General features: G+C 38.3%; 1 protein-coding gene across 1 annotated transcript in view; it reads left to right on the top strand.

Annotated features, from left to right (window-relative positions):
• The first annotated feature begins 1456 nt into the window (after positions 1 to 1456).
• Positions 1457 to 12321, top strand: part of SLC36A4 (solute carrier family 36 member 4) — a 131769-nt gene continuing 120904 nt past the window's right edge. The window contains exon 1 of the mRNA XM_053935889.1: positions 1457 to 1503. Coding sequence (XP_053791864.1) covers positions 1494 to 1503 — 10 coding nt within the window. The 5' untranslated portion in view covers positions 1457 to 1493. The remainder of the gene's footprint in view (positions 1504 to 12321) is intronic.

The following is a 12321-nucleotide window of genomic DNA, read 5'->3' as shown; positions in this document are numbered from 1 at the left end:
TTGTTCAGGCTGCTGAGTTTCAGGTCGAAATAACCTATGTATGCAATGCAGAAAACAAAAGATAAAACATGAAGAACGTTTATTTCTGTGTGCAGGTTTCTCTGCATATGTAGTTTAGTAAATCAGAAATAGGTTTATAACTTCTATAGGTAGTTTCATTCTATAGGTAGTTTCCAACAGTAGGCATTCTAAAATAATCAACGATCATTGAGATTGCTTTCTGTAGTATTTATTTACTATTAATCTGTTTATGATTCTGAGAGGCTTTTTCCAAAGTCTATTAAAATACATGGCAGGCTTCCACAGGTTTTGGATCCATCCTTAAATAACTAATAACACTGGGAATGTATTTTCAATTGAAAGCATAAGGTTGGCATAGTATTTTGTTTCTCATATGGGTAAAGCTGTTGACTGAGAATTGTGGTTTGTCTGAGCCAGCTCAATTTTAATAGAAAAATGAACTTATATCTCCTCCAAGACTAGTACTTTTCCATTGCTCAGTACTGGTGAAAATCTGTCTTGATTTGCAATCTATTCATTGTCAGGAAAATACAGAGAATTTACTGTGTTTCTGTCAAGGCAGAATTTGTCCAGCTGTCCTAAAGTTTATTTATGTTATATTAAAGACCAGTTTCCATTCAGGAATGGAAATCCATACATGCAATTTTTAGAAAGCAGTGCTAATTTGCACACAGTTTGACAGTAATTTTGCATTTTGAATACTTTCTGGGGTCTAAAGCAGAATGGTAGAACACCGGTAATTCTCATAATATATAGAGAAATTTCTACTCTGCAGAGCATGGTCTCTTGTTGCAGAGTATTTGCCACAGAGGCAATAATGATTACTTCAGAAATGCTTGTTCTCATTAAACAGAATGCAAAAGCACGTTTGAAATCAGTGGAATGAGATGTCTATAGGCCGTTCTGTAAAGCCTTTAAAGTACTCTAGCTGCAAATTTGCATATGTAAAAACTTTGAAAATCTTGCAGCATGGCATCAAACAAATATGAAAACTCTAGTGAGCTGTGAGATGTCCACTGAGATGTACAGTAACATCTGTTAGTGCATGGTGTCTAGTTCATAGCTTGTTGAAAAAGCAAATTCTGCATCTTACAAAATAGTTTTGAGAACAGGGATGAGCAATTAGTACTGCAGAATTTTTCATGGAGTCAAAATTCCTTAATATTTAACTGAAGATATACTCCAGGGATCTACAGGTCTCCTCTTCCACAATATCCTGCCTGGTGGCCTGTAGAAAAGTCTGGGAGTTTTGCAGTTGAAGCTCTAACAGGGTTTTTTGTTTGGGACTCTTAAGAACTGGAATGTAGAGGTAACTAATCAAGTGCTCTTTCATTAATCAGCCAATAATTTTCTGAAGAATCAGTAAATTTAGCTGTCGTGTTTAATCTTCAGTAGTTACAGAGCTCAAAAGCTGGGGAATCTGAATTTTTTCTAGGTCCTTTGGTAGCTACTGAGAAAGCAAGCAAGTTGGCATGGAACCAGGTAAGCAACCATCAAAAAAGTACTGTGAATGCAAGACTCTCATATAACCATTTGTTACAGAAACTTTCAGACCAGCTCAGGTGTGATTTACAGATTCTTGTTATGAGTGAAAAGTGCAATCAAAAATAAACTCCCTGTACTAATGTGTAACATTATGTGGCATTAGAAGTTAATCTTAAGTGCATCTTAAGCTGCGCCAAGGGAAATATAGGTTGGATGTTAGGAAAAAGTTTTTTATGAAAGAGTGATAAAATATGAGAATGGTCTGCCCAGGGAGGTGGTAGAGTCACCATCCCTGGATGTGTTTAAGAAAAAACTGGATGTGGCATTTGGTGCCATGGTTTAGTTGAGGTGTTAGGGCATGGGTTGGACTCGATGATCTTGAAGGTCTCTTCCAGGCTAGTGATTCTGTGAAATTCAGTTGCTCCAATTTGGTCATGAAAGAGAAGGAAGACTATATAGAATGTATTTCTGATCCGTCTCATCTTGTTGTCTAAGGTATTATGCTTATGTGATAATGAAGAAAACCATGTTCTGCTGCTCTCCAAGCATACAATGGGATAATTATGAAAGCTGAAATCATAAAGTTAAAAAAAACCAAGACTCTTCAAAGTAAATGTCTTCAAGATGTCTGGAAATACTTCAAGCTACATTAATTATTTTCATGATGTTCAAACAGTCTGTAATTGAAAATATTAACAGCTATATTTAAATACCTTGAAAAGAGCAGATGTCAACAAGAGGTTCTTAGTAATATATGATTATTCAATCAAATAATAGATGAAAGCTATGGCAAGGACCTTGTGGAAAAAAAAATAGGGCAAACAAATGAATTAGTAATTTAAACTGATCAAGTCATGCTATGTCCTAACCTTAATGTTTAGAAAATATTGGTAAGGGTCAATCTTCTTTTAAGCTATGCAATTTTGGCATACAGATTTAAAAAAAATATTCTGCATTTACTTAAAAGGTAGTTCTCTTTGACATGAATTTTTAACCTGAGTGGAGCTGCCTTTCATTGTCCATAGGGCCATAAGACACACACAAGTTTTTATTACATTTTTAAGGCTAGGTGGAATTAATCCTATCTTTAAGAAAGAGCAACTTAAAAATAAGATTGCTGTTGTTTTTAGTTGCCAAGTTATGAATATTTTTCATTGCTGGTTTTTGAATAAGTAGGAGGTCTGTTTTCTCTAAGGTGTACATATATGCACACACACACAAACACATTCAATTCCACCAAAATCGCTTTTAAATTGAGTTGCAAACAACGAATAATTAGAGAGTTTTTTTCTTGCTTGTACTTCAAAGCTATGTACTGATCTTCATTTCTTCAGTGGGGACAATTTTTTTAAGAAAACTTCATGCCATATATGACGAGTTAAACCAGATGTTAAGCACAGTTCTAGTTATCAAACAATCATGGAAATGTTGGTGAGTAACCAGTGTGGTTACTGTGGTTACTGTAAATGACACAATCATGGAAATGTTGGTGAGTAACTAGGTGTGTTTCCCAAAAGAAAAAGAGAGCTTTGATATTATCAGGAAATGTCTGAAGTTTATGACACTGCTACACTTCCATCTGTTCCCAAACTGATGGTGGCACGTGCATGTATCCATCTGCCACTTCATAACACCCTGAAGTTGAGAACCATAAATCATTCTATTGCTGCAGGAGTGACAGGTGCAGGATAACAGATGCAGTCTCCAATATATTAAGAGAATGCCATGATTTATTTGAATTAAGGCAGTCTGCAGTTACCAATCTGCTTGAAACTAGATAACCATATGGTGCATGGCTGCTAGATGAGAATATTTGCTGGTAATAATGTACTGTATTAAAATGCAGGCTCCAATATTTAGCCTTGGAAATTGTCTCTTGACACCTGTGTCAGCTCCTTGAGATGCCTGAAGACTAAATTATGTGAGCTGAAGTGCAGAATGTCACTAATCTTGTGACAGCAACTTTGGCAACTGGGTGCAGGTTTCCAGTAGAGTGAAGTTTTTAAACATTCAGATTTTCTTAAAGGCCTCTAAGTTTGGCATATACCTAACAACCTGACCGAGGGAGGGTCTACAGGAAGTTTTCTGATGAAGCATTAATTGCTGTTGTTTATTAACAGCTTATAACTTGTTAGTAAAGATGATCATGCTCAACATATGGGCAAAGGCAGATTAGCTCTGTGATTAAGAATGTAGAAGTAAAAATTACCAGAACTGAGGCACACACAAAAATGTCAGTGAAATTGGTGAGTTCAGGTCAGGGACAGAGTGTGATCTTTACAGATTTCTCTGTAAAGAAATCTGAGTATACACAAAACTGTTCGTCTAATAGCAGTGTGTCCGCACAGACCTCAAGTCAGGGAAAGCATGAAAACCCAGTGATGTTTTTTAGGGATGCTTCTTTGTCTAACTACAGGCCCATTATTCTGATCCCAAAGGTATGAGAAGTTTAAGAAAATACTGTCAGGGAACAAGCAGGGCTGGCAGTTACGGAGGAGCTGGCAGGGGTGGGTAGAGGCCTCAGGCAAGGCTGATCAGGCAATTAAGTACTATGAGTGCCTTCAGGGCCCCAACACATATTTCCATGGAAAAAGAAACCAAAGACAATGAAAAAATGGAGAATGAGATAAATTGCAGTTTGAGTTTACTGAATGTGAATCGCATTTGAATAGCCTGACATCCTTCTTTGCTAACTTATTTTCTAGACAAAAGAAATGGCATTGATGTCGTCTGTCTGGCCTACCAGCCGTATGGGAAATTGGAAAGTATGCAAATTAGTGGAAGAAATTTCAGGTGAATAGGAATTAGACAGAGGAGAGACAGCAATAGGTGCCTTTGAAGGGGAATGCACTGTGCAGAGGAAAGTCAGGAGTGGAGTTCCTTAAGGAGTAGTCCAGTGACTGATGTCTTAACTATTTTCACTCTTTTAGGATTAAATGAAAATATGCTGACAAAAATTGCTTATGACATTGTGTTATGGGACGTGATAAATATAGAAGAATTTCAGGCTATCACACAAACAATAAATAGATTATCTTCCGATTCAAAGTACTTGAAATGGGAAAAAAAATCCACATATGTGGAAAAAATGTCAAATCATTAATTTAATGAATAGTAAAAAGAATTTCTGGAGTCACTGAACAAGACATGTCTTTGAAAAAAAAAAACCAAGAAGGGAGATTTCAGCAGACTGTTTTTTCACAAAAAGTTTATGGGCAACCAAAGAAATACAACTACAAAACTGTACAGATAATGCCAGGGCATTGCAGTTACAGTAGGTTTAGTAGAAAAACAGATGCCAGATTAAGATGCCATTGTGCAGGGTAGTATCCTCACAGCTGGAGGGATTGCTCATCCAGGAGCGTCTCCCTCTCAACTCTAGCGGAAAATTAGATGTCTGAATTAGATTCCTACTTTCTGTATGGATAAATCAGGTGAAATAAGTCACACTTCTATTAATTATCTGTGAATGAGGGATTTTTCATTTGAACAGATTGTATAAAAAAACAGAAGAAGAACCTGACCAGGCACCTCTCCATGCATTTTCCAGGAGCTTCCTTTCTCCTTTGTCACCAAGTTCCTAGATTTGGTGAAATGAAATAAGTTGACCTCACAATGGTCTACTTTTAGGACCTATTTGTTCATAAAGATTAAAATGCCAACAAGTTCAACCTAGCAAAAACACCCATACATATCTAAGTCCCTTCTCATCTTTAGAGTCAAGGTACTTTGCAGATAACTGTAAGAACCTTGTATCAATGTTCTGTTTACCACAGATAATGAAATTAAGGCCCAAAGGTGGCATAGCTTGCCAAAAAACATGGAAGAGGGAGTCATGCACAGGAACAGACCCTGCAGACTTGAGTCTCTCTATACTGCCTTGTCTATTGGTGCCTGCTGCCTCCCACAAATGAGTAACAAAACAGTTTTCAGAAATGACCTGTAGTACTCCTGAGACAACAACTATCCAGCAGGAATTCTTCCAGGCTGTTAGAGGAAAGTGAGAGAGGCAGAGAGCGCAGTTCTTTCAAAGAAGTGTTTGGCTGAGAGACAAAGATACAGAACTTTGTGGACAAGAGCTTTTATATGCAGAAAGAACAGACATGAAGAATCAAGATCATTTAGGCTTGTTAGGTACTAATTTGTATTAATTCATAGGAAATCATTACAAAACTTCTAAGTGGAAACCCTATGCACCCCAGGCAGCAGCAATAAATCACGGAAGTGACTCATTACCCAGGTGTTTTATCCAACAACATCCACATAGGTGTTTTACAGAGAGTGTGTCTGTATATGAGTGATGATATAAAAAAGCTGAGGGACATCAGCTCTGGCAGGAATGGACATTTTCAAGGAAAGATTAAAAGATCCACAAATTTAAGAAAGGGAAAAGGAAATGGGAAAGGAAAAAAAGAAAGGAGAAATGGAATATGAGAAAGAAAAAAGGGAAAGGGATACAGAAAAGGGAATCTTCCATGGCAGCTAGCTGGGAGGTGAAGTGGTAGTTCTGGTGCTGGTGGTAGTGGTGGGCACTCCCTATGAGTCGCCTCTGGTGCTCTGTCTGGTTTTCTCTCCCAGATATTCTTTCTACAGTAACTAGGTGGTTTCACTCTGATGCACTCCACCTCTTTATTAATCATCTCTATTTCTTGTGCTAATCATACTGCTCAGAGCATGGTTTGATTACACACACATTGCCTATGCCAATGGTCTCCTCAGCTTTTTGCAAATGTATCACTGGATAATGCTGGTTGGCTAACTAAATCACTGCTATCTCCTATTGGCAGCTACTAGGCAATTCATGTTCCCTAACATAATGTTATACATCAAAAGCTACAAAGCAAAGGGTGAAGAGGAAGAGAAAGCCATGGCTGTGGTCCAGAGTACAAAGCTGGGAGGATGACAGCATGTTGGTTAGAGGGGTACAAAACTCTGCCCCAACACCCTTGAGGTATGAGGGTGCAGAGTTGCACAGGAAAGTGACTCTCAGATTGCACTGGAAAAAGTGAGGGAAAAGAAGCAGCGGTGAAAACAGAAAATTCTTGACATTTCACAAGTTGCAGAATGACTCCTCTGATCGAGCTGTGGCACAGGGCGATAAAATCTCCTCTGATCTTCCAGGGAAGCGGCTGATTGCTACAGCCAGGGACAGACGTGGAGTGCTTTCTATAAAACCAAAGCTTGAGCACCAAGAGAGGATTCCCAAACAACCCCCTCTCTGCCTCTCATCCTTCCCATCCATCTGACTTCTGGAAAACCATTCATTCTCCCTAAGAGGCACTTATATTTTCTTCCCTGGCTCATGGAAGATCTTTTCAAAACTTTATGGCTAAAGAATTGTTCTACTCAAAGATGCCCTTGTCTTCTTCTGTGTTTTGTGGTGGGACTAGACCAGGGGTCACAATCTGAAGTCACTGTTAGTCACTGTTGCTGTTTATGTCCTGGCAGTGTTGTGAGAGCTATGGGATTTATGGGAAATCCATAGTTTGGAATGAAGAATTTGGTAAAAATAAAAGAACCGGGAACTAGTCATATTCTCAGTTCTATCATGTGCTGGTAGCAGCACAGCTGCGATTCTGTGCATGTATCCCAAGTTCACAGCTTCCAAGCAGGTCGCACGGAGGGCAGCAACAAGTCAGAGTCTCTGGTATATGATTACTTACTCTTTTAAGATGTGGAAGTAGGCAGATAGAGAAGAAGAACATTGTCCTTTTAATACTTGAGGAAACAAAGCAGATCATGGTGTGAATGATAAGCAGTTGGCTTTGCATGGGTGTCATCTGGTATTCATAGATTCATGGAATTTCAGGCCAGAAAGAAGGCTTAAATAATTTTTATTGACTCGCTGCCTTTTAGAGGTTAATACATTTCACCCAGTGAAGTGAGCAATTTCTTCTTTCAGGCTACAATGAATGCCATTGGAATTCCTCTGCCCACTGTAGTTTCAGGTGCTGCTGTAGCTATTTTTCTTGCTTAAGTTTCTCAAAGATCCTTCTGTTTATAATTCCTGCAGGAAACTAAAAACAATGCTGAAATATGTTTGACCTTTTGATCCTTTGGCCAAGCTGAGCTTTTTTTCAGCTCTCACAAGTGTTCCATCTTCTCTTGTTAGGACAATGTTTTGCACTAACACAGTGTTCATTACATTTCTGTAATGTAAAAACAAAGACATTGTTTTTAATTAGACCACAGAAATATGTTACTGGCTCTTCACATACCATGGTATTCTACATAACATTTGAATCTCAGTGGCATCCCATTAGCCATCAACATTTTGGCTTGGCTTAATTGCAGTCAGCTTCAGAGACAGAATATAAAAGTGATCATCAAATATTCTTCTGTCTTCAGTCAAGCTGAGTAATGAGGCACTCCTTTGCTGTCCATTCATTTTACAGTTATTGCTGACCCCAAATGGCTCTTTCATTGTTGCACAGCAATGCACAAAGTGCCTGACTTTGGAAAGAGCCCACTTTCCCTGAAATAATGACAAGCAGCAGAAAATTAGCATTCAGTGCCTTTTTCCTAAGGCATCTTCTTTTTTTCAATGTCTTTACTAATGGCTGTTGTCTTCTTGTGTTCCTGCACCATGTGAACCTGGATTTTTGTCTGTCTTGTGGCATTTTCACAATCATTGCATTAATAAGACTGCTCAGTGTTATTGTTAGGATGCAGCTTCCTTTGTCTCCCAGGAGAACACAAATTCCTATATATACCTTATCATTGTTTGTTACCACCAGCCTTTTGATGTTTTGATGTTACATAGAGATGTGGACAGAAAAACTGATAAAAAAAGCAGGATTCAAGTTAGGACACTGTGAGCTGCAGGAGGGTAAAACAAAATCAGAAAAACTGGTGGCATGATTGGCTTTAAAGGGCCACATTTAATGGGTCACACTCTACCTTGGAGGCTATTAACACATGGGATACTGCATGGGTCTGTCCTGGGACCTGTCCCATTTAGCATCTTTACCAACAGTCTGGGAATGTGCCCTCTTGTCAGATTTGCAAAGGCCACTAAACCAGGAGGAAATGGCAAACACCGGATAATATTTTTGAAGAAAAATACAGTGCAGGAAAACAAAACTGAGGTTCTTTTGAAACTCTAAAATACCCTCAGTGAGAGAGACTCAGACAAAGGGAAAGTTATAATGAGAGAGGTAGGGGGTGTGCTTGTGTGTGTCTATTTGTAGATGTATGACTGAGTATCAGAAAAGCTTATATGGATTCATCAACCCTACCATTGTACTTGTGAGCAAGCTGGTGCACAAAACTACAATGAAGCAACTAGTAATTTCAGTTCCTTAGGCGCTTTCTGAGATTCTAATCTCTGAAGTATTTAATAGCATCTTAGAAAAAAGATACTTTCAAAAAAGTGCATCTTACTACATGCAAAGGTCTGCTGCATATTTTAGAGCAATTAAGGAGTGAATGCTCTATCATTTGGTGGTCTGAGATATCTCTGATGTGTGCTACCCAGTCAGAAGTAAATGAATGTTATTAAAACTGCAAGGTTAGCGCTGCACAATTCTATGTCAGACTTCTTGTCCAGCTGCATTATTACATGGTTTTTAATTATCAGATGCATTATGAAATACTTTTATCTGCAGGCTGTCTTTTATCATCAACTTTTCCCTCATTCAGTGAATGACCAATATTCTTTATTGCTTTAGAACTTTAAAGCCTACTCTGAAAACAAAAATATATTAATTTCCTTTTGCAACTTTCCATGTGGTTTTTTATAACCAGAATATCCAGGCATGTATTTACTGTCACAAAATCTTTTAGGGTGGAGGGGAGATAATCTCATTTTACAGAATGAGAATTGAGACACAGAAATTAAACCTTTCCCTGGTGAAATAAGGAACCCAGGTGGGACTTCCTGAACACCCACCTAGCAGCCACTGCTGTATCAGTACAACACCCTACTTCAGAGAAAACCTTCAGGATCAGCTTCCCAGTTGCAACTCCAACAGCTGACTTAGTTTAGAACTCTTCTTTAGGCTGAAAGTGAATCCCACCCTCACTGGGGGATGTCCAGTCTGAGTGGCTGGCACTGCATTGGAAGCACTAGGGTAGAGGTAAGAGTTGACTATTGCAGTGCAGGGCAGGGGTCAGCTTCCTTCATCCTGAGCCCACCATTTCTCTTGGCACCTTCCCTAATAACAGTGGCCTCCTCTCTTTGTCCACACCTACCTGCCTCTCACTATTCATCTTAAAGCAGCATCTCTCTGTGGTACAAATGCTTATGGCTCCACTGATTTTCTCCACCCTTATTTTTCTTCTTCATTTTCTCTCCTTTCATGCAATAGCATACACAACTCGAAGAGCTGTGCCCAAGTACTTCAGCAGTGTGTTTTGGGTCTCACTGAGCTCATTTCCAGCTGTCTGTAGCTGTAACTGGGGCCACAAATTGAAGTAAGCTCTCAATGTGACACTTCAGGCCCTGACTAATATTTAATTAACATAGTCCTTAAGCAGTGAGTCATTGTATAATGTTTCTTTTGCAATCTTATTCTGATTTTTGGTGTGTGATTCATGCAGCCCTTTGTGACATTTGTCACCTCCTTCACCATCATGGATAATAAACTCCCAGTTACAGAATTACACCATTCCAGTAATGAAATCAGGAGCTGTTGACAGACAAAATACTATTTTGACAATATTGAGAATTTGCATTTTTTTAACGCAGCTGTTAATCAGAAGATACCAACTGTATTTTTTAAATGTGTACAAACTTCTAACATGTGATCCATGAACACAAGGCTTTGAGAACTTACTTAACTTTTAAACATAGTATGGCACTACCATCTTTTTCTTTGAGAAGACACTTCCTATGTCTCTAAAAGTGGCAAAAGCATTTACTCTCTTGAGTTGTAATTTATGGAAAAGCTATAACAGGTATTACAAACTAGGAATTTCCTCTCTGTAGCCTGACTCTTCTTGCAGTGATCCACACATTGGCTCTTCAACTCCACTGACAGTGATTTCAACATGCTTTTTATGAATCATAGAGCAGATTTTCAAGTAGTTTTTCAAGGCTACATATTCAAGTGAGACCAACAGCTGTCACTGTGATGCTTAAGAACCCAGCTAAAGGACTGAGGCTTCAAAAAAAAAAAAAAAAACTTAATCAGTTTAATTTTCTCTCTGCTCATTTCAGAAGAGAAAGCAGAGTAATGCTGCCAGCCCTTTCTTTAAAGGATACAATGAAATCAGCATTGAGTGGAGAGAAATGGGTTTGAGGAGCAGCTTAACCCCCGTGTTGTGGTAAATGTTTATGCAAAGTGAAGGAAACTATAAAGTATTGGTGTTTGATGGGCTTAAAGCTATTGAGTAAATGTCTAAATTAAATTATATTGCTTTCCCCACTCTCCTTTTCTTGGCAGAAGACATTAGCAGATGCCTTCTGCTTATTTATTGACACTGCTGTTTTCAACATATCTGAATCTCTTCATAAGACAAAAAGAAATAAAGTAGACTGGTGTGGCACAGTAAACAGTTTGATAGGTCAAGCTATCATAAGCTTACCAATAGGGAAATAAAACAGATAATATCCGTGTTGTTAAAGCTTCCCAGATGGGCAGCTGCTCACTTTTCAGTAGGAACTCAGAAGAGCATTGCAGACATCAAATGTGACATTTTTAATAAGGTTTGTACCACTGAAACACAGCTGTGCTCAACGGGCAGAGCAGCCGAACTTGGTTCTTTCATTAATTCTGTTCCTTTGCGTTATTTGCACTAATTCACTTCAGCCCAGATGACTGGGTCAGATCAAGGGTTTGTCTAGCTCAGTATCCTTCCTCAGAAAATGTCCAGAGGTACATCCACAGGGAACAGAGGAAGCATGCAACAATCATTTTCCAAAATGTTATTCCAGCCTTCAACAGTTTGCAGCTTGGCGTTTTTATGAGCCACAGATGATGTCTGTGTTTTCAGCCATCCTCTTAACCTCTCTTTTCCATAAATTTATCCCTCTACTCCATGTAAACGTCTTAGTCTTCATAATATTCTGTATAAAGGAACTCTGTGGTAAAAACACTTTTTTTTTTTTTTTTTTAAACCTGCCATCTGCCACTACATTTGGTATTTCTTAGCTTTTCTATTTGGAGAAGCAGATAATAACTGAAACCTGTTCACCCTCTACATTTCACCTGCCATTTTGCTGATACAGCTATAAACCATCCTTTTTTGACAGGATGAAGAGTAAGATGAGGCAGATCCAGTAGGTAGATATGGACCATTTTCCGTTCTCAGGATCAGTAACTTTGCCAAAAATTGACATTTTAGTTAAGCAAACTGTGAGGTCATGTCAAATCTGATAAATAGTTAAGACTGCAAAAGAGGAGTATAAATTGGGGATATGTCAAAACATTTCATTTTAACATTTTCAGAATGAAATATTTGGTATTGCTAAATTGTTTGTTTTGACATTATCTACCTGAAACCTACAGACTTCTTTTCTAAAAAAGAAAGAGGATTGCAGGGCCTATAGAAAGACCAAATAATTAAAAAGACAACTAAATGAAACACTTCATTTAGGACTGAATAAGAAACTTCCATGTAAACCAAAACTATTTGTTTCAGTTTTCTTTGTAGAACATTTGAATATAAATGCTTTTATTTTTCCATTCAGACCAAATTTTAGTGTTTTTTTAGTATGGCTGTAGAACAGAGACATCTACCACATTCCCTCCCCTGTTTACAGAGCTTTGAGTGGCTTCCCCCTTTCCACAGTATTTTTGGTTCTTTCAATTGCCATTCTTTTACCTGGTCATACACATTTGTGCAATGGAAAGCAAGTACAAGCCTTTTTGA

Source organism: Vidua chalybeata, chromosome 2 (assembly GCF_026979565.1).
Source record: "Vidua chalybeata isolate OUT-0048 chromosome 2, bVidCha1 merged haplotype, whole genome shotgun sequence".
NCBI lineage: Eukaryota > Metazoa > Chordata > Aves > Passeriformes > Viduidae > Vidua > Vidua chalybeata.
This window is presented reverse-complemented; position numbering and strand designations above follow the sequence as displayed.